The sequence below is a fragment of the Ambystoma mexicanum genome, chromosome 10 (genome assembly GCF_040938575.1).
Source record: "Ambystoma mexicanum isolate Mex_15411 chromosome 10, UKY_AmexF1_1, whole genome shotgun sequence".
In the NCBI taxonomy this organism is placed as follows: Eukaryota; Metazoa; Chordata; class Amphibia; order Caudata; family Ambystomatidae; genus Ambystoma; species Ambystoma mexicanum.
The window spans coordinates 1,677,029,380-1,677,049,944 of NC_090932.1; the positions used below are offsets into that span (position 1 = coordinate 1,677,029,380).

A 20,565-nucleotide genomic window follows, 5' to 3' on the forward strand; every position below is an offset into this window, starting at 1 on the left:
GTGAGATTCTGCCTCCCACTGGGGTCTTTTGTGATAAGGCCTCAGAGTGACTTGGAGGTGGCTGCAGGAGCGGCTGAGGGCAAAGAAACCGCACCTGAGGCTGGTTTCGCACCTCTTCCTTGTCCACCACGAGGGACAGCTTGTCCACCTTTGTATGGCCTGTCCTCTTCCTCTACCGAAAGAGGAGTAGTATCGAAAAGAACGACCTCTCCAGGAAGATGAGTCCGAATAAGGTTTCTGAGGCTGTCGCATAGAGGCGCTAAGAGATTTAGCCGCCGATTTGGAGGTCTGTAGTTTTTATAAGCTTTCATCAGCTTTATTGCCAAACAGCCTCAAGCCATCAAAAGGCATATTGATTAGCCTGGCCTGCACATCAGGTGCAAACCCAGACTTCCTCAACCACGCAAATCTGCATAGCACTGTGCTTGCAGCCATGGATCTGCTGATGCTATCAGCAGTATCCAGTCCAGATTGGAGATATTCCCCCATTGCCTCCTTGCCATCTTTTATAATACTCCAGAAGCCTCCCATTTCCTCGCCTTCCGAAATATGATCAGTCGCCCCGTGATGCAGTCCCACAGGGTATGGGTGAACCTGGCCAGGGTACAGGGACATATGCTGACTTGAGAGCCATGCTAGCCGAGGTAAAGACCTTACGGGCCCAAGCACCCACTTTTTTATCCTTTCTATCTGGGGGATAGATGGATAGGCTGTTTGTCTTGAAGATGTTGCTGCCTGAATCACCAGACTCTAAGGCGTGGGATGCCTCTTTAAGTACTCGGGGTCACAACTAGAAGCTCTATATTTCTTAGGAAAATTACTGTTAACTGCAGAGGCAGTCTCAGGAGCCTCCCAGTTTCTCTCCACTGTTCTCTGAAGCGCCCTATTGAAAGGGAGTGCTGGGTCCTTCTGGGGGCCCTGGTCCAGGATATCAGTCATATCATCCTGATCAAATGTGGGTGAGGATCAACCCCAGCCCATGTATTCAACAACCCTATTCATTAAACTCCTGTACCCTGAATCTGCATCTTCTGCAGGGTCAGGTTTTGTAAATTCTAGCTCTGGTGACGTATCAATGCCACTAGCAGAGTGAAGGGTATCACACGGTCTCTCATTTTTGATTCTGGATCGATGAATTCCTCTGGCACCCCCTCTGGTACCAAACTGTACCCCAAAAGGAGAAACTTCTTCCTCAGAGGCACTCTCCTCTTCAAAGATAGAGGACCTGATTTAGGAAAGGGAGTAAACCTCCTTTCCTGTGTCTGAGTTTGCCTCGAGGGAATCGAAGGAGTCTTCCAAGGCATCGATGATGTAAGGTGTCAAAACCTCCTTCGGCTTCAGTGTCGAAGCCGTCGGTACCAATTGTGTCGACAAAGTCATTGAGAGCTTCGACAACTTATGTTTCTTTGTCGGTATCGGGGAATTACTCGATTCTCGAGGAGCCTTCGACGATTTGACGTCACGTCAAGAATCTCGAGCTTCACCCTTACTACTGGTTCTGCCCACAGTAGTTTCTGACTCTCCTGCATCGTCCAACGGAGCAACCAGGGTCTGGCTCTTTGAGGTTTCTTTGAGGGAGTCGAGGCCGCATTCTCAAAGACCTTCATCATCTGTTTTCTAAATTTATCCCATTTCCTTGGGGAATCCGACTTAGTCGGACATCTTACCAATTCGGTAGATGTCTCAAAGGAAGAGGAGGGAGCTTTGTGTCTCCTCTTCATCTTCTTTGAAGAAGATGAAGAACATCTCGATCTACTACGTGATCGAGACCTCTTCGAATGTTTACGCTGATCAGAATCCTTCGATTCGCTCAACTTTCTATGTTTCTTTGCCGAGGCCTTCGAAGAGGCCTTGGAAGCTTCCCGTCCCACGGACAGCTTACCTTTTCTCTCACAAAGAGCTTTCTCCGTCATCGACTGATAGGAGCCACAGTCGTCGGTCCGATGGTCTGAACCCAGGCACCAAAGACAAATGCGGTGAGGGTCAGTGATCGACATTTTAGATCCACAGTCGATACATTTTTTGAACCCCGTCTTGGGAGTAGAAGGGGTAGAAGAAGACAACATTTTCTCGAAGAAAATTCGAAGCGCGCCGTTAACTCGAGAGCGAAGCAATTGGAAAAACTGAACTGAAGCCAACGGGCGTGGCACGAGCTACTTATACTGATGGTGACGTTGACACGGTACGGAGCCCGTTGAGGGACATCAACGCCACAACCTTGTGCACAGCGCCCTCTGCCGAGATTTTTTTTTTCGAAGCAGCGAAGCTGGCGAGATATGAATATCATAAGATGAGGAATACGTGGGAGGACACAATCCATTCGAAGTATACATTTTCATTTCCCTGATAAATGCCTTACTTAAACGTGTGACTTTCATAATCCCAGCCAACAAGGGTTACACAATATTCCTAGCCCCCACTGTACTCTTACGAGTTCATCATTATTTCTAAATCTCTCTTTCTTCCAGATTCCACGCTCTGTCTGCAGTGAGAGCTGCCGACCTGGGTATCGGAAAGTTCATATGGAGGGGCGTCCCATCTGCTGCTTTTACTGTATGCCCTGTGCAGAGGGGGAGTTTTCAAACAGCACCGGTGAGTGAAGCCTTTAATCCTTCATATTACCATCAGTCAAAAGTATTTAGAATCATGATGCCAGCACTGAGCCAGTGACTATGGGGTCAGAACTGGAGGCTAAGTCAGGGACATCATTTCACCAAAATGCCAGTGGTAGCGGAAGTGACGTCATGTGACCCTGCCCTCGAGTGACATCACAGGAAGTGAGGTTGTTTGACCCCGCCCCCATGTGACATTGCCACATGAGACATCACAGGAAGTGGCACCATACAGCATTATCCGAGTGGTCCATGAAGGACATAACAAGTGAGGACACCACAGGGGAACGCAACTGAGAAAGGAGTAAACAAAGAACCTTAATAAGGGCTTTCAGTTGAAGATAGCCCCTTTGACATACTGGACTGTGTTAGGCAGAATCATATTCAATACCCTTTGGGAACACTACACACAATTAAGACTACAAGTGTCAGTACAATGTCACCTCTGGTACAAGCCTGTACTACACACTATTGTGGTAGCACTGGCTGAGCAGCCAGATTTAGCTCAAGAGTAGAGTGAGCAGTACAAGAGGTTAATCAAAGGACTAGCAATCACAGTGATTCAAACCAACACTTACTCAAGGTTTCTTGGTAAAAGAATATACATTTATTTACACAGTCAGTTGGAAAACATTCCACTAGTAAGAGCAGCTCAATATCAAAATCTAATACACTACAATACACAACCAATAGGTTTCTGAACAAGTTCAGCTCCCCTGAAGTGGGAGCAAAATGGCACTTCAGTTACTTTTAAAAAGGGTAAAAAGACAAGGTTAAAAGAATCATAGCACAAATACTTTGTAGAGGTAGGGCAAATAGTTTCAGTTCACTACAACCAGCAATTCAATTCAATAGGCCTGGGCCAAAGTCAATAGTTCAGTGTCTTGCATAGGATAGCACAGTTCTGGTAGTAAATGGTTAAGTCTTTGCCACGGTTTTTAGAAGGATTTTGCAGATGAAAAGTTATATGTTGGTTTAGGTAAGGACAAGCCTTCAGAGTTGGGAAAGTTGGCAAACTTTCACCATGGCCGGACAGAGTTCTAAACCGCACTTGCACAGTACCTTGTAAGTGAAGAAAAGCTGCAGCCGAGGCAGTTGTTCCTGGCAGTTCCTTCAGATCCCGCTGTTCCTGTGCTTCAGTCGTGGGGACAAGAAGGAGGACGTCGGGAGGTTCCTGCACTGCCCAGGGAAGAGGCCACAAGCTTGGAAAAACATTGGTTTAAGGTGTGAGTGCCTTAAAGTCCACAAACTGGTTTCCTTCCCACTGGCTATCCGGTTTTCAACAGCACTCTGAAGAAAATTCGACCAGGATGGGGACAGTGTCCAGGTGGCTTGCGAGTTGGTTGTTCCCACCAAACTCAAGGGAAGAAGTTAACCTTGAAGGGCTTCTCTGACGATGGAGTTTCAGGCAATTTGGACCTGCAGCAGGGCTTCACCGGTGGACCAGGAGTTGCAGCAGTGGTCTTCCTTCAGCTCGTCTTCGGTTCTTTCGTTCCAGGGCCCGACTCTGCTTTCCAAGTCCCAGAGACCTGCTTTAAACAGTTTTCCCCCATTCATTCCAGCCTGGCTGTCACTCAAACAGCAGGGTGGCTGTCCTTGCTGGACAGCCAGCCGGCCAATCATGCCAGAGTGCATTTGGGTTTCCTAGGAGACTAAGCACAGGGAGTTTTGGGCACCTCCCTCACAACCTGTCCACCCCAGAAACTCAGGCGCCAGAGGAGGGCTTCAGCACTGAAGACCACCAAAGACCAACGAACAAAGGGACCAAAACTGGTTTGGCGCGCAGAGTTAAACACAAGAAGGACCTTTCCTAAAAGAAACTGCAAAAAAAGTTCACCAGAGTCTGTTTTTACAGATAGGTCTTGGGCGCCATATTGAAAATCATGGCTGACCCAATTTTCTGCTACAGTTGTTCGCAGTGGGGAAAAAATCATGGTAGTTTGATCTAAACCACTGCCACCAGAAATTTTTTGTAGGAACGGGTAACATTTGACTGTTACATGAGTGTTTTGACTCGTGGGATGCTAGGCAACCCTTCCAGCACTCTATAGGAAGATAGTGTGTGCTGGGTCTGTAAATTTAAAAGGACTAATAAAGTCAATTTAACTTTACATGCTCTGGGAGACAGAAGTCAGTCCCAGAGAAGGCATTTAAAGCTTGGGGAGTCTGAAGGACACCACTGTGCCACTGCACTAAAGGTGCTGTGTGACACACAAGAAAAAGATGATGCCTATGGAGTTGTCTAAAATTCCATATCCAAAGAAACAAACACGGAAAACACATTGAAAATGAAAAGCTGAAAGTCCCCAAAATATAGCAAAAGAGCTGGAGGGCGCCAAGGTTGGGGGAATTAGCGCTTGGGTGAGAATTCTCCCTAACAGGCAGGACCCAGTGCGTCCTGTGGATGGGTGAGGCAGGGGTCCAGTGCGTCCTGTGGATGGGTGAGGCAGGGTATGGATGGGTGAGGCAGATGCCCAGTGCAACCTGTGGATGGGTGAGGCAGATGCCCAGTGCATCCTGTGGATGGGTTAGGCAGATGCCCAGTGCGTTCTGGGGATAGGTGAGGCAATGGAAAAAAAGGCTCACACTCTTTTCAGGTAAAAATTAAAATCCTAAAAATCCAGCAAAGTTGCTGGGGGTCTCAAAAGGTAAGGGAAAATAGCACATTCTTGAGAATTCTCCCTAACAGACTTATCTGAGATTCCGCAGACAGAAAAGCTAATATATTTACCCCTAAAGCAGAGTGAGAAGAGAGTGTTTTATGTTTTCTCTACGCTGCTTGGTGAAGTCTTTCTACAGTGGCTGCTCTGAAAAGGGGGAGGAGTGCCTACTTCAACTTATTGGAATCCTGAGCGGAGCGAGAGCGGAGTGAGAAGAGAGTGTTTTACGTGTTTTCTACTTTGCTTGGTGAAGTCTTTTTACAGTGGCTGCCCTGACAAGGGGGACGAGTGCCTACTTCAACTCATTGGAATCCTGAGCGGATCGAGAGCGGTGTGAGAAGAGAATGTTTCACATGTTCTCTACTCTGCTTGGTGAAGTCTATCTACAGTGGCTGCCCTGACAAGGGGGAGGAGGGCCTACTTCAACTCATTGGAATCCTGAGCGGAGCGAGAGCGGAGTGAGAAGAGAGTGTTTTACGTGTTCTGTGTGTTCAGCAGGTTCGCGGGGGAAGGCTGAACTCGAAGCCCAGAAGACAGGAGAAGAAGGGAAAAAGCTGCAGACCCGGTGGACTGCTTACTGCAAGTCAAATCTTGGAAAACACAGTAAGCGCGGCAACGCAAAATCACTTTTCCCCTCCCCTTGCCCCAATTGCGCGTACCAACGTAGCATTGACTGTGGAAAAAAACAGACTGCAAATAGAAGGGGGGAGTAATAAGAGCCATGCACAGCGAAAGTGAAACTAAAGGTGAAACCGTGGCAAATGAAGCCGACAAGCTACTGAGACGCAATCAGATTTAACACGAGTGCTGACAAGTAGCAGAAACCAAACCCTCCATGGGACCCGAGCGCGGAAAAGCAGCACTAGCACAGCGCCCGTACAGGGGAACCATACGGGGTATAAAAAAACAAAAAACACATTAGCCTACTCGAACTGATAACTACTGAGTCCAGCAATAACATGAATGCAATAAACGTCAGTATTTTGCAAACGCCGTGTCAGTGAATATAAAAAAGTGCAAGGGGAAAAGAAGGAGCAAAAGAGGAAGGACAAAAGTTTCACCAATAGAGCCAGAAAAAGTGGGTACAGCATCCAAAAATGAAACTAAGGAGCACAGCTCACCTGGACCTGACAAAGGCGCTAGAGTGGGACAGCTCCTATTTGGAACCAGTGGCATACTCCACCACAGTAGGGTCACCCTTAGTAGGTGGTGAACTAGTGAATATGCAGAATAACCAACTATCAGTCGTGGCACAAGTTCACAGTACAAATCAAACGCTAGAAGAAGAGGTCAATGACAAAGAAAATCAAACTGGCCGAATAAACCACTGGAAAAAAGTGCTTGAATACACGGTGACCACCAAAAACATCAACAAAAAAAATCAAAGAATATTTCGACAAAAGAAGGAGTAGAAGCCTGGATGAACTGGTTGAACAATCAGATACCAACTGGACTGACCCGGCAGAAGAAAACAGAAGGAGGGAGAACATGCAGGAGGAAGAATAGCAGTTGCATGAAAGCACAGAGGGTGAGGCAGAAGACCAGGGGGATTTGGAAACAAATAATATTGAGGCAGGAGGGATAAAAGCCTCAATGGAAGGTGCCCACAATGGAAACTCAGGGGATGGAAAAAATGAAGAAAATGAGTCGAACCCAACCCCAAGTGGAGCAACATTGAGTGCTCTTAACTATGTCCTGAACTCTCTGGTGTCGGTTTTTGAGCTACTAAAGGAGGAGGTCCAGTCCCAAGCAGGAATAGTACTGGAGCTAACCAACGAAGTGGCGAAATGCGAGGCCTCCATGGTTGGCCTTAGCAATGTGATCAATACTACAGTAATTCCATCAATAGAAGAAGTAAAAAAAGAATCCATGAATCACAGAAAAGAAGCAGCTCTTCTGCAGACCCTTCTGACTGATAATGGGAAAGCAGAGGAGATTGGGAGAGATCAGATCCAGAAGATCCTGCGAAACTGGAGGGAATAACCATCTACAAGAGACGCAGAGAGTCTGGCAGGAGAACATAAACCCAAAGACCCCGAGGACACGCCTCTGTCGGAATCGACTATAGAAGAGCTATTGAAGACAGCCCAAATAGTGGAAGAACAAGAGGCCATTGAAAAATAGGACAGAAGTATATTGGGGAATAAAACGGGAGGCACCCTAAATGCTTCGAATATAAGCTGGACAGAAGCAAGCAATCAAAATTATAGGAGAAGAGGAAAGACAAATAAAAGACGAAAAGGGAAAAACAACAAGCAAGAAGTCATCCCTCATTTAACAAAAAAAAGAAAAAAAATAAAAAATAACAAAAATCAGAAATTGGAAACGGCCAGTGAAGAAAATAAACGGGGCTTCAGAAAAGGAAAAGAAGCAGAACAGAAAAAAAACTCGGGATAGAGAGGCAGAGGGCGCCAAGAACCTGTCGAGAGAAGCCCCGAGAACTGGGCCCAAAAACAGAAGGGCGAGAAAAGGGCGAGTCAAGAAGCCTCAAGGAGTATACCGAAAATAATGGGAGTGAGTATTGGCCTACAGACTGAGGTCTTCACCAAATCCGTCAAAGCCCCAACGACCTGTAAGAACAAACAGTTGAAACTTGCCCCGATCGTCATTAAAAAAAAGCAAAAACCCATTAGGGTTGGGGGCATTAAAAATTAAAATAGCCCCAATATTTGAAAAAGTGAAGAAAAATGAACTGATGCCGCCAATTAGAGGTCAGCAAGAACCCTCAAACCAGGTAGTCATGAGCCTGGGTAAGGGAAAATTCCAGACTATTCCTGAATCTGAACAAAAGAGAACAGCCTAAAGAAAGTGGGAAGCCCGGAACTAAGACCGAAGAGGAACTGGGGAGGCAAAGTAGTGAATCAGACAACCATGAAATAACTCCCACTGGCTTCGAAATTCCAAAACTATGGCTGAAGATGTCATCAAAAACATCAAATCCCTCAGTAGAATGGTAATAGTGTCCATATTTTTAAAAAGTAGATGTCTCTACTTATTCTTTACGGAGGACATTGAATATGTGAAGTTCCCTGACCGTAAAAACTTGTTTATGGTGGAAATTGGTTTATGCTCAAATAAAGCTCAAACCACAATTCTAAAGGCAAGAAAAGAGCTTGAACCAGAAGGTCTAACAGTGTACACTTCCCTCCCCAGTTCCCCCCAAGCACCAGCAAATCAACAGGAGGCGTATAAGGAGATGGAGCAGCGGGATGGAAGAGGGCCTCGGGGGCCAAGTGTAGAAGGAAAAGGAACATCTACACAAGAAGTATCAATGCAGGAAAAAACATTGGCAGCTCTACCTGTTATATTGACACAAGTCCTGAGAAATATGGACCTAGGTACTGAGAGCCTTTAGGCAGAAGGGATTGAATATGGTGAGCTAGAACACAAGAGGTTCCTGCACGTTCAGGACGAAAGAAATAAAGGATTACCTATTTCGGAAGATGGATATTTTGGTATTACAAGAAACCTGGCTGGTAAATCCAATAGAGATAGAAGGATTTACCACATTTTGCTTACCAGCGAGGTAAAAGGCAAAAGGGAGTCCGGCGGGGGACTGATTACATCTATTAAAAATAGTACCATCAAATATGCCACCCAAATCTGGAAAGACGGAATTGGAATACTGGCCTGCAAAGTCCAAACTACCCCAGACCCGAAAGAGGCTGCCTTAATTGTGATACATTTGTATTGGAATCCTGCATCTTTTAAAATTCAGGTTTTTCTGGAAAATCTAGCAGAACTGTTGGAAAAGATCAAGGTGGAGTAGCAAGAAGCAGACATTCTGCTAGCAGGAGACTTCAATGCAGAATGCGTGCATTACAAAAGGGGACGTGCGGGGGGAGAAAAGTACATACTCTCCAATAAAAGGAGGGCATGGTTGGAGTTCACAAAGCCATGGGACTTGAAAATGCTAAATAATACTAATCAAGAGGATGAAAAACCCTGCATGACATGGCACAGAGGCAACATCGGCCTCAGTATTAGATTATATCTTTGCCAGTGAGGGATTATTCACGCGTAAATCGGAATTAAGAGTAGAACATGTAGGAGGGAGTGACCACTCGAGATTGGAGCCTTCATTCACAGACGACCCTGTATTGTCTAAGCTTATCTACAGCCAAGAACTAATAGGAATAAAGGGGAAAGTAAGGTTGATGAAATATGGGCAAGATGGGAAAGACCTAAATAAAAAATTACAAAACATCTCAGAGCAGACGACCCAAGAGCTATGTCAACCAGAAAAGTTTATGAATGTTATATGGTCACTAGCCCCCCCAAAACCACCACTAAACAAGGCAAAACATAAACATCTCCATAGTTTTGATGAAGACACTAGAGAAAGAAAGAGAAATCTGAGAAAGTATCAGAGGATTAAAGATCCAAAAATTGGATCAAGAATCCTATACTTTGCAAATAAAAATAATCAGGCGAAACTATAAGGCATGGGTAAAGAACCATAAGGCTCTCCTCCATCAAAGAGAAGGGGAGCAAATGTTAAAGCTGGTCTCGAATTCATCGTCAAAAAGCTTCTGGTCAGTGATACGAGAGCTAGACCCTCAGTCCAACAGCACGTTATGCAATCTGGTGCCCGAAAAAAGCTGGTTAGAACATCTTACAAATAGCTTTGGGAAGGTACTAAAAGAACCAGACTGCCTGCCACTAAATAAGGGGTGGAAATTGCAAGCAGAGGTGGATGAGATCAGAGAGGTAACATCCAAGGCATCAACATCAAGAGCTGCAGGCCCCAATGGCCTCACATATCATGTACTCAGAAAAAATCCATCACTTTGGCCAGAATTGTTAAAGAGACTTTTCACTGAGATTCTACAGCAAAAGAGCTTCCCCCCATCGTGGAAGACAGCATTGATCATATCATTTTTCAAGGAGGGGGATAGGTCAAACCCCTCAAACTATCGACCTATAGCCCTCCTGGATATTGATAGTAAAATATTCATGAGGCGTCTGCTAAATGACCTCTCGGGTTGGGTATAAGAGGAGGAGGTATTATCCCGATGTCAGACTGGGTTCAGAAAGGGGCTATCAACGGCCCTGAATGGGATTATGCTAAACCTCCTCAGTTAAACATCAAAGGCCAAAGGAGGGACACCACTATTTGGGGCCTGGATAGATCTCTCCAAGGCCTTCGACCAAATTGATAGAGCAAGGCTATGGCATAAACTCAGAAGAAAGGGAATTCCAGAATCGCTCTTGTCAATGCTAATGGAACTACACAGGGGAACAAGTGTAAGGGTATGCCTGGAAAACAAGGGTCACCTTTCAGATTCAGTCCTAGTAGAAAAAGAGGGAAGACAGGGCTGCTTGGGGGCACCCACATTTTTCAATCTATTTCTGGCTGACGCAGGCAAGCATTTGATCTCGTCCACGCTGGCCAGTCCAGAACTTAATAGAGGGAAAATATTCTGGCTGGCCTACGCGGACGACATCGTCTTGCTCGATAAACCCGTTATTGGTCTGCAGCGACTGTTGAATGGGCTGAGCAAATATGCTAAGGAAAACGGGTTGATAATAAATTCAAAGAAGTCCAGGACATTAGTATTTAAGCACCAAAGGAAAAAGGTTAACTACAAGTAATGGGTTCTGGACGGACTGAGAATTCCACAAGTCGAAGACCTGACATATCTGGGTTATAAGATCTATGCAAGCCCAGCCAACCATAAAGCAGAGAGAGATGTGCTTTCTAAAGCCCTTTCTTTAACCCCCCATCTGATTAAAATCAGAGGTAGATATTGCAAATTTTCAGTGGCCCCAATGATAAAATATTACTTGATCAAGATAGTGCCAATATTGCTATATGGCTTAGAAGCCAAATCGCAACTGTGGAACTTATAGTGGGCATTTGGAAAAGAGTCCTTAACCTACCATGGAGTAGATCAGGATGGCAGTTGCGATTTGATATGGGATTAAAATCCTTGAACTGTCTAGCAGAATGGAAATTGATGTCCCTCTATAGGGAGATCACAACCCCTAAAAGAGGCTCTCTATATGAGGACATCAAGGAACATCACAACCAATCGAAATCTGGGATTCCGCAGGTACTGGAATTGAAAATAAAAGCTGCATTAGCTAGGATGGGCCTGAGTCTCAAAACACTGTAAAATAACCCCCTGAAGGTAAAACGGGAATTGGAAAAACTCGATTAGATAGATACAATAGGGAAAACAAGATCATCAACCCCAAAGAACACTTTTCTGGTCATTGACAAGAGAGTGGGAACTCTTCCTATGTACTTAGAAAAATTCCCGGATGAGAAAATTAGGACCAACTTTCTCAGAGCAAGACTGAACATACTACCCACAGGGGAAATATTAGAAATCCAAAAACAGCCAGAGCAGGCAGTAAAATACTGCGAGGGATGTGCGGTCCCAAGAAATCAGCCCCTAAGACATTTATTAATTGAATGCAAAGGAATGTGGGGCCTAAGGATGAAAATACTAGGAAGATTCGTAGAAAGATCTGACTGGTTGACATCAGAGAACATGTGGCATAGAATAATAGCAGGGCATGAAATACAGCTCACAGCAGCAGTGGTAAGTCTACTTCAATCCATACATCTGGTGGAAAACAACACTCCCATCAGAAAGAAGGACTGAGGAAGCAAATATGTATCAGTCCTGCTAAAATGTCAACAAAACATCAATACACAGCAAGAAAATAAGCTCTTGGCCCAACCAATGAATCACATCTTGGAACTTCAAGATTAGGAGGGGGGAGGTTTTTTGGACACATTAAAGAGACAGAAAATTGCCTCATCATGGAGAATGATATAATCTCCATCTAAAATGTATCTCTTAATGATTTGGGGAGGAGGAAAGAAATAGGCTTTGGCCTCCGTAAGACTTCTTTCTTTTCTTCTGTTTCTTCTTCGTTTTTCTACTTAATGTTTCCCCCCACACTCTTCCCCTCTATTTTCAGCCCAGAAAAGAAATGGTAAAATTTTAAGTTTTGTTTTTGAACATTTTGTATTAAATTGTTAAGGTTGGTTTTTCTGTCTTTTGTATGTATACTGCAAACCAAATAAAATAAAAAAATAAAAAATAAAAATATTTACCTCTAAAGATGGCCAAATAGAGAGGGTACAAAAGGTAGTAGAGGAAGGAGGGCCCACCACCAAAACCTCCATTTTATCCCTGTTCAACTTGAATCAGCTTGGTAAGAGGTTGCATATACATGGTAAACAAAACCTGGAAGATGGAGGAAACCTGAGAGACTCCACAAGTCAACAGTCAATTTCTCTGCCCCCTTTTCACTCTGTGCCCAAGTGAAAAGGGGGCAGGGAAATTGACTGTTCGGTTAGAGAGAAACAAACAAACCCAAGAAAGAACAGCACCAGATGGGTCGGTCCAGACGAGCAAGATGGCAAGATCAATGGTATCAAACGCGGCAGATAAGTCAAGTAACAATAAAGCACAGATGCCGCCCGAGTCTTGCAGCCAAACCACATCATCAACTTTGGAGACCAGCACCCCTGTGTCACGTCCGGGATGCAAACTAGATTGGGGAGTGTGGAAGAAGAAGTATTACTCAAGAAAGGGCAGACGTAGGCTTCAAAAAGCTTCATAAGAAGATTCCAAGATGGCCGCCGTGACCACTCCACCGCGAGGAGCTCACTCCTTCACAGCGACCCGAGAAAGGAGCAATAAGCAGCGTTAAAACCAAGACCGCGGGGCAGCAAAAGTAAACGGGACGACCAGAGAATCGAGCTGTCCCCAAGAAAACTCCAACTGGAGCGTTTGAAGGCAGAGAGGGGCAAAGTGAGCGGACCTGAAACCGCCAGCAGTAATGCCTGCATAGGGATTAGCAGCTGAGCCGGAGGAGATCAGAGAGGACACCCACGGGTGGTGCAGAAGATGTAGTGTGCCCGTTAAGCCACGGCAACATAGTCGAGACTAGGGAGTGTGGGCGGACCACCGCGGATCACCGGCGGCCGACATGGGGGAGATGAGGCTGCCAGACCAGTGTGCCTACCAGGAAGCGCTGGCACACGCACTGCAGTGCAGCAAACCAGCACAGCCGGCACGGCGCGGACACCACGCTACAAATATAAGGAGGGGTATTGGACAGTATTCCCCTGAAATCTTGTGCCTGCTTCGGCCACATACAGCAAGCCCAGCTCCGCGCAACGCAGGGCCTCCACGAACCAGGTGGCGCAGGGCCCCCATGAGCGGTGATGGCCCATCTGGCGGAGGGTAAGCAGGCATAATTAATGGAGTCGGGAGCCACGTGGGCGCACGCAAGCCACTCCCCTCTTAAACAACGGACATGGAGATTTACAAAAGCATCTGCCCCAACGCACCATAACCTACACTTGGAAGGGGACCCCCTATGCCGGGAGACGCGCAGCATACCCGGATCCAGGCAAAGGCCCAAACCCATACAATTCAGCAACATCAAAGGCAACCTGCAGTAATAGAAGGGCAACAGCACTAAGTCTCCTGCAGCATCCCCCGACCAACGGCCAGGGAAGCAACCCAGGGGGGACGTCACATGCTCCCAACCACCAGCATTGGACTCTACAGGAGAGTGCTGCTCCGCTCCACCACCCAACCTCATGAAAACTAACCCTGCCATGCAAGATTAACCGAGAAGAAACCTCCAGGGGGGCAAGAGCGTACTTAGAGGCCAAGGAGTGTTGGGAGCACGGGGGAACCCCGGGAAGAAATTCAAGAAGCTCCTGGGCTCTGGGCCAGTGTGACACCGCAACCATGATCACTTCAAGGTCACCTTTGAGCGTACTAACCCCACGGTCCCCAGGGGGCAACCAACCCAGGCCCTAAAGGGGAGCTAGACCCTCGTGGCGCACAGGAGAGAGAGAGGAGAATTCCCTTCATACAGAACAAATCCCCAATACCCCGGGGTCAAGAGGATCCTCAAAGGCCAAGGAAGAAGCCCCCCAGAGTAAGGTGCAGACAGGCACTCACCATCACCCAGCAACGTCGTGCAACAAGCCCAATGAGGCCAAAGAGGGCCCCCCCGGGGCCAAGATCTCAAATAAACAGGAATGGACCCTCCAAAAGCTAGGAGGGGGAAGCCCCGGAGGAAGAGGATCCAGCAGTGATAGAGAGGCAGGGGTTGGAGGAACCTCACATGCTGCCACAGGGGCAAGAGGTCACGAGCGAGGTGCTGCAACAGTCCTTTAAGGCATTCAGTGACCAAATGACGGCTACCCTTCAGACACAATTAAGCCTAATATGCAGAGAACTTTCACAATCCCTGCAGGAAATCAAAGGCGACATAGTTGAATTGGGTGACAGAGTTAATACAAATGAAAACACCAATAAAGAACACACTGAAGACACCCGGAAGATAGATGTATTAGTGGAGCAGCTGGCATTAGTGACACACAACCTGGAGCTCAAAGCAGAGGACTTGAAGAACCGCTTGAGAAGGTCCAACATCAGGGTGAAGGGGCTGCCGGAAAGTGTGAGCGATGCCGAACTCAGGGAAACAATGCAACATGTGTCCAAAGATTTGCTGGACATAGAGGCTGGGGGAGGAATAGAATTTACTGCGTGGGTCTGCAGTGAGAAGAACCCGGGGCCAGGCCAAGAGAAGTGGTGATGGCTTTACAGCGATACAACCAAAAAGAATCGATCCTCCAAGCGGCGAGGAAAGCACTGTCATAGAACTTTTCCAGGACCTGGCCAAATCCACACTAACAAAGAGGAAGCAAATGGGCTCGATAACCAAAGCCCTTGCTAAAGCCCAGATAAGATACAGGTGGACAATCCCCTTTGGAATGGTCTTCAAGTGGGAAGGGCGCCAACGCTGCATCACCACGTTAGATGAGGGACTCAAGATCCTGAATATTGAAGAAGAAGGGGATGCAGGGGGATGACATTATAGGAGTTCAGAAGATGAAGGCCACTAAGAGAAGCCAAGTGAGTGGAAAAGAGTACCGGGTCAAAGACAAGATGCAAACAATTGCGGGGCCCAAGGGGGCAGCAACTGAAGCCCCCAGGCTGAATAGGCCGTCCACTTAACAGCAGCAGCGGGGTTCACGAGACAAGGGTTAAGACCCGGTGGCGTTACAAGGGGAATGTCAGCCTAAGGGTCGGCTCGGGGAGTCAGGGGGGATGGTGACAGATCTTGAAAACAGGGGAGAGCAGAGGAATGGCCCCCCCGCACAGTTATTCTCCGGGATGGGAACAAGACCCAGCAACCTAGGACGATGTTACGGCCTGGGGAAGTTGAGCCAAGTCCACCCGGAATGGGAGGGGGGGAATCGAAGGGGAAGGGGATCGCTGAAACATGATTACTCTTAGGGCGTAACGGGGAATGGGTAGCAGAAAAGGGATCCACATACTAACACTCAATGTTAGAGGACTAAACACACTGGCTAAGAGATGGAAACTGGAGAACCTCCTCCAGGATACCAAGCGCAACATTGTGACGCTCCAGGAGACCCATATCTGTAAGCAAGACAGACACAGAATGAAGTTGAGAAGGTACTCCCAGGTTCTGCAAGCCAACAACAAGAGCAAGGTTCGAGTGGTCCTCATCGCGTTTAGACACCTACCTGACGTCCAAAAAATAGGCACAAAAGCCGGAAAGGAAGGTAGATTCCTCTTCGTCCAGCTACAATGGGGGGGGGAAACTCTCTCAATCGCCATGGTGTACGCCCGCAACTCAGGGCAGGACGGATACTTGCAGGTTTTTTTGGAGAAGCTAGACCAGTTCACAACGGGCCAGCTAATACTGACAGGGAATTTTAACTTGGCGTGGTGCCCATTCATTGACAGAAGCGCAGACAGGACGCCCTCATCTAAAGGCTCATCTAGTAAACTACAGACTAGCGTAAAAAGAATGGCATTAGCAGATACATGGCATGAACCTAAAGGGGACTCCAAGGGGTATACTTACTACTCACATGTGCACCGATCATTCTCAAGAATTGATTACATATCGGTTTCGGTGACACTGCTTGGCCAAGTACGGTACATAGAAAGGGGACCCATAGCCCTGTCTGACCACGCTCCCCTGAAGCTAGAAATCCAATGGGTACAGGTTGGGGGTGGGGCTCTGGAAGTGGCGGTTCCGCTGCCATATGCTGAGAGACGCAGTAATTTGCGACAAGATACGCAAGTCCATCCGCAACTTCTTTGGGGGACAATAAGACCACAAGATCCAACTACGAGCATTTTAACTGCAGCAACTTTAATATACGCTATTGGAGTTGGAATTACCGCGGCTGCTGGCACCAGACTTGCCCTCCAATGGGTTCTGGTTAAAGGGTTTAAAGTGTACTCATCCCAATTACAGTGCCTCGAAAGAGTCCTGTATTGTTATTTTTCGTCACTAACTCCCGGAGTCGGGAGTGGGTAATTTGCACGCCTGCTGTCTTCCTTGGATGTGGTAGCCGTTTCTCAGGCTCCCTCTCTGGAATCAAACCCTGACTCCCCATTACCTGTGGTCACCATGGTAGGCACAGAAAGTAACATCCAAAGTTGATAGGGCAGACATCCAAATGTATCATCATCGTCACAGGGATGTGCGATCGGCCCAAAGTTTTCTAGAGTCACGAAAGCGGCAGGGCGAGCCCGGATTGGTCTTGGTCTGATAAATGCATGCATCACGGGAGGTCCGCGCTCGTCGGCATGTATTAGCTCTAGAATTACCACAGTTATCCAAGTAACAGATGGAGCGATCAAAGGAACCATAACTGTTCTAATGAGCCATTCGCAGTTTCACTGTACCGGCCGTGTGTACTTACACGTGCATAGCGTAATCTTTGAGACAAGCATATGCTACTGGCAGTCTCAACCAGGTAGCCGCACCGGCTGGAGGGTAGAAACGGGGGGAGCTGCGCGCCCGCCTTGGAGCCGACCTTCAGACCCTCTGGGGCTGTCGGCAGGAACCGAGCGTCAAAGAGCGTCCCCAGATGCATGTGGGTCGGGTGGACAGGTCAGTCACGTGGGCGCAGTTGGCCTGGCCTGCTCCGCCACACCACAGGGTGGGTGGGAGCTAGAGTCTGGGACCAGGCACAATTTGAAGCTGTAGGGGGTTGCCCGCACGCTGCCGCCACTGTGGCGACAGAGGGGCTCAGCACCCCATGGAACGTGCGTTCTCAACTGCTGGAGAAATGTGCTTGTGGAGGAGGGGCCGCATCGTGGCTTGCGGGGGGACCCCATCCACTCTGATCTGACCACTGGGGAGCTGCCGGGCTGCTCGGCCTTCGCTCTGCTCAGAGGGGAAAGCTGCCCACACGAGGGGGCCCTCCTCGAGGGGGGCATACCCTTGGTACGGTCCCAAGGCGGTTGGAAGCGAATTGCTTGAAACAACAGCCGTGACTGGCCACGCAGTCCAACCCTAGAGGGACCAAGTGCGCCAAATATATCCCACGGAGTGCTCGGAAGAGTGCCACCAGCATCGTGGGGCATCGTGTGGGGCAAGCCCCCCTCAGCCGGCCCAGGGAGGTGCAGAGGTTTCACCCCCACCCCCATCCACCCTGGAGCTTTAGCAGGGCCCCTTTAGAGCTTTTCCCTGTGGGGAGCGATGGGGACCCCACCGGGGCTCCTTGCGTCCACCACTGGGCTCGGGGACTTTTGAAACCAGTACCCAAGCCCAGGGGCAGCACCCCCGGCCATCTCCCTGCAGCTCTGGCTGTGACCCCCTTAGAGCTTCTCCCACCACATTAGAGCCTTTCCCTCTGGGACTAACCCACAAACACTGTGGAACTCGGGGCCGGATACTGCAAGCGCATTTACCCCCACATGGAGACATGGAGGAAGGGGACCTGCTCAGGGCGCCCCTTGACAGACACACCCCGTCTTGGACTTAGATGCACACGGGTGGCACTGGACCAAGGATCTGGAGCAACCCACGAACGCTATGGAACTCAAGCCAGGTGCTATCTGTGGTTGTAGCCCTGTGGAGGTAGAGGCCCACTCAGGGCGCCCCTTGACACACGTACCTCGTTTTGAACCTGACCATACACGACCGACACTTGCCCAAGAACCAGGAGCAGCCCACAAACACCATGGAACTGGGGCCGGTAACTGCGCCACGGCCGCCCTGGTGTCCGCAGGGTGGCACTTCCACACCGACTATTAAGCCCCCACGCTTATGGAACCTGACCGGAGACAATTGCAGGAGCCAGCCGAGCCAGCGGCGCCAGCCGCAACTCAGGCCATCTGGTCCGCTGGCCACAACTCGGGCCATCCGGGCCTACTGCCCAGGCCAGATGACCCGCCGGCCCGCAGGCCGTGCCTGCTCCAACCCCACAGTCCAGGGGCACGGCTTAAGGTACCAACCCCATGCTCTGGGTTGGGGGCTTAAGCTGCCACCTCTCTTCCCTGCCCAGGGCTTAAGGCGCCACCTCTGTGCACTTGGGCAGGGGCCTGGGAGACACTTCCATGCCAACTATTAAGCCACCATGCAGTGGGTGCTTATGGAACCCGATCGGAGACAAATGCCGGAGCCAGCCGCAACTCAGGTCATCTGGTCTGCCAGCCATAACTCTGGCCATCTGGTCCTACTCCCCGGGCCAGAATGCCCGGAGGCTGTGCCTGCCCAAACCCCACCGTCCAGGGGCACAGGCTTAAGGTACCACCCCTGCGCTTTAGGGTGGGGGCTTAAAGCTGCTCCCTCTCTTCCCCGCACTGCCCGGGGCTTAAGGCACGACCTCTGCGCACTCGGGCCAGGGCCTGGGAGATATTTCCACACCGCCGCCGACAGAATCCTGACCGGAGACAAATGCAGGAGTCAGCCGCAACTCTTCCCATCTGGTCCACTGGCCACAACTCGGGCCAACTGGGCCTACTCCCCAGGTCAGTTGGGCCGGCAGCCTGCCGGCTGTGCCTGCCCTGACCCCACCGTCCAGGGGCATAGGCTTAAGGTAACACCCCCACAACCTGGGGTGGCTTGCAGCCTCTCTTCCCCTGCCCTGTCTGGGGGCTTAAGGCACCCTCTTGAAGGCCCGGAGCTGAGGCCATCTGGTCCGCCAGGCTGACTAGGAAAGGTAGAAGAGCGCTCCCGGCATAGCCCGCACACCCCCGTGGGTGAACACCTACGATGGCCAGGAGGTTCCTGTGCGCCCCGTGGCACAGCAGGAGGAAAGATGGAGGAAAGATGGAAACTCTTGGCGGCTGCGGCACCTTGAGACAAAAGCTTGTCTCAGAGGATGACTTGCAATGGATCGCAGCGAGGTAGCTGCTCTGCTGCTTACGAAACCCTGAACCAGAATCAGGTAGTCACCGAATGATTTAGCACCAGGTTCCCCACGAACATTCAGTGCACTACAGGCGAGAGTGGTGGCCCACTTTCCTGCACACTCTAGTCCCGAGGCGAGCAGCTCTATGCACCGGCCCAGAGGCCGGCTATCCTAGGCCAACCGAGACTCGACAGCGATGTGGTATTGTTACGGTTTAGGGGGGATTCTGATTTGGAGGTGTTCAGTCATAATCCCATAGATGGTAGTTCCACCCCATTGGCTCCTCAGCCAAGCACATACACCAAATATCTGAACCTGCAGTTGCTCTCGTACTGAGCAGGATTACTATTGCAACACATCATCAGTATGGTAAAACTAACCTGTCTCACGAGGGTCTAAACCCACTTCACGTTCCCTATTAAAGGGTGACCAATCCAACGCTTGGTGAAATATGCTTCACAATGATAGGATGAGTCGACATGGAAGGATCAAAAAGCGACGCTGCTATGAACGCTTGGCCGCCAAAAGCCAGTTATCCCTGTGGTAACCTTTCTGACACCTCCTGCTTGAAACCCAAAAAGTCAGAAGAATTGTGAGGCCCCGCTTTCACGGTCTGTATTCATACTAAAAATCGAGATCAAGCGAGCTTTTGCCCTTCTGCTCCGCGGGAGGTTTCTGTCCTCCCTGAGCTTGCCTTAGGACGCCTGTGTTATCGTTTGACAGGTGTACCACCCCAGTCAAACTCCCCACCTGCCACTGTCCCCAGAACGGGAGGCGCACGGCGGGCGCCGGGCGCTTGGAGCCTGAAGTGAGTACCCCACTGGGCATGCCCCCCACCCACTGGGTAAGTGAAAAAAACGATAAGAGTAGTGTTATCTCACTGGCAGCCCCAGGGCCTCCCACTTATACTACAACTCTCATGTCTCTTCACAGTGCCAGACTAGAGGCACGCTCAACCAGGTCTTCTTCCCCTGCTGATTCTGCCGCGCCCGTTCCCTTGGCCGTGGTTTTGCTAGATATTAGGGTGGGACAGTGGGAATCTCGTTCATCCATAATGCGTGTCACTAATAAGATGACGAGGCATTTGGCTGCCTTAAGAGAGTCATAGTTACTCCCGCTG

General features: G+C 49.1%; 1 protein-coding gene and 1 pseudogene across 1 annotated transcript in view; one reads left to right on the forward strand and one right to left on the reverse strand.

Annotated features, from left to right (window-relative positions):
• The window catches only part of LOC138493101 (vomeronasal type-2 receptor 116-like), a 223,856-nt gene that overhangs the window by 117,595 nt on the left and 85,696 nt on the right, over positions 1-20,565 (forward strand). The window contains exon 3 of the mRNA XM_069620314.1: positions 2,469-2,592. Within this exon, the coding sequence (XP_069476415.1) occupies positions 2,469-2,592 (124 nt within the window). The remainder of the gene's footprint in view (positions 1-2,468; positions 2,593-20,565) is intronic.
• Positions 19,396-20,565, reverse strand: part of LOC138496957 (28S ribosomal RNA) — a 3,464-nt pseudogene continuing 2,294 nt past the window's right edge.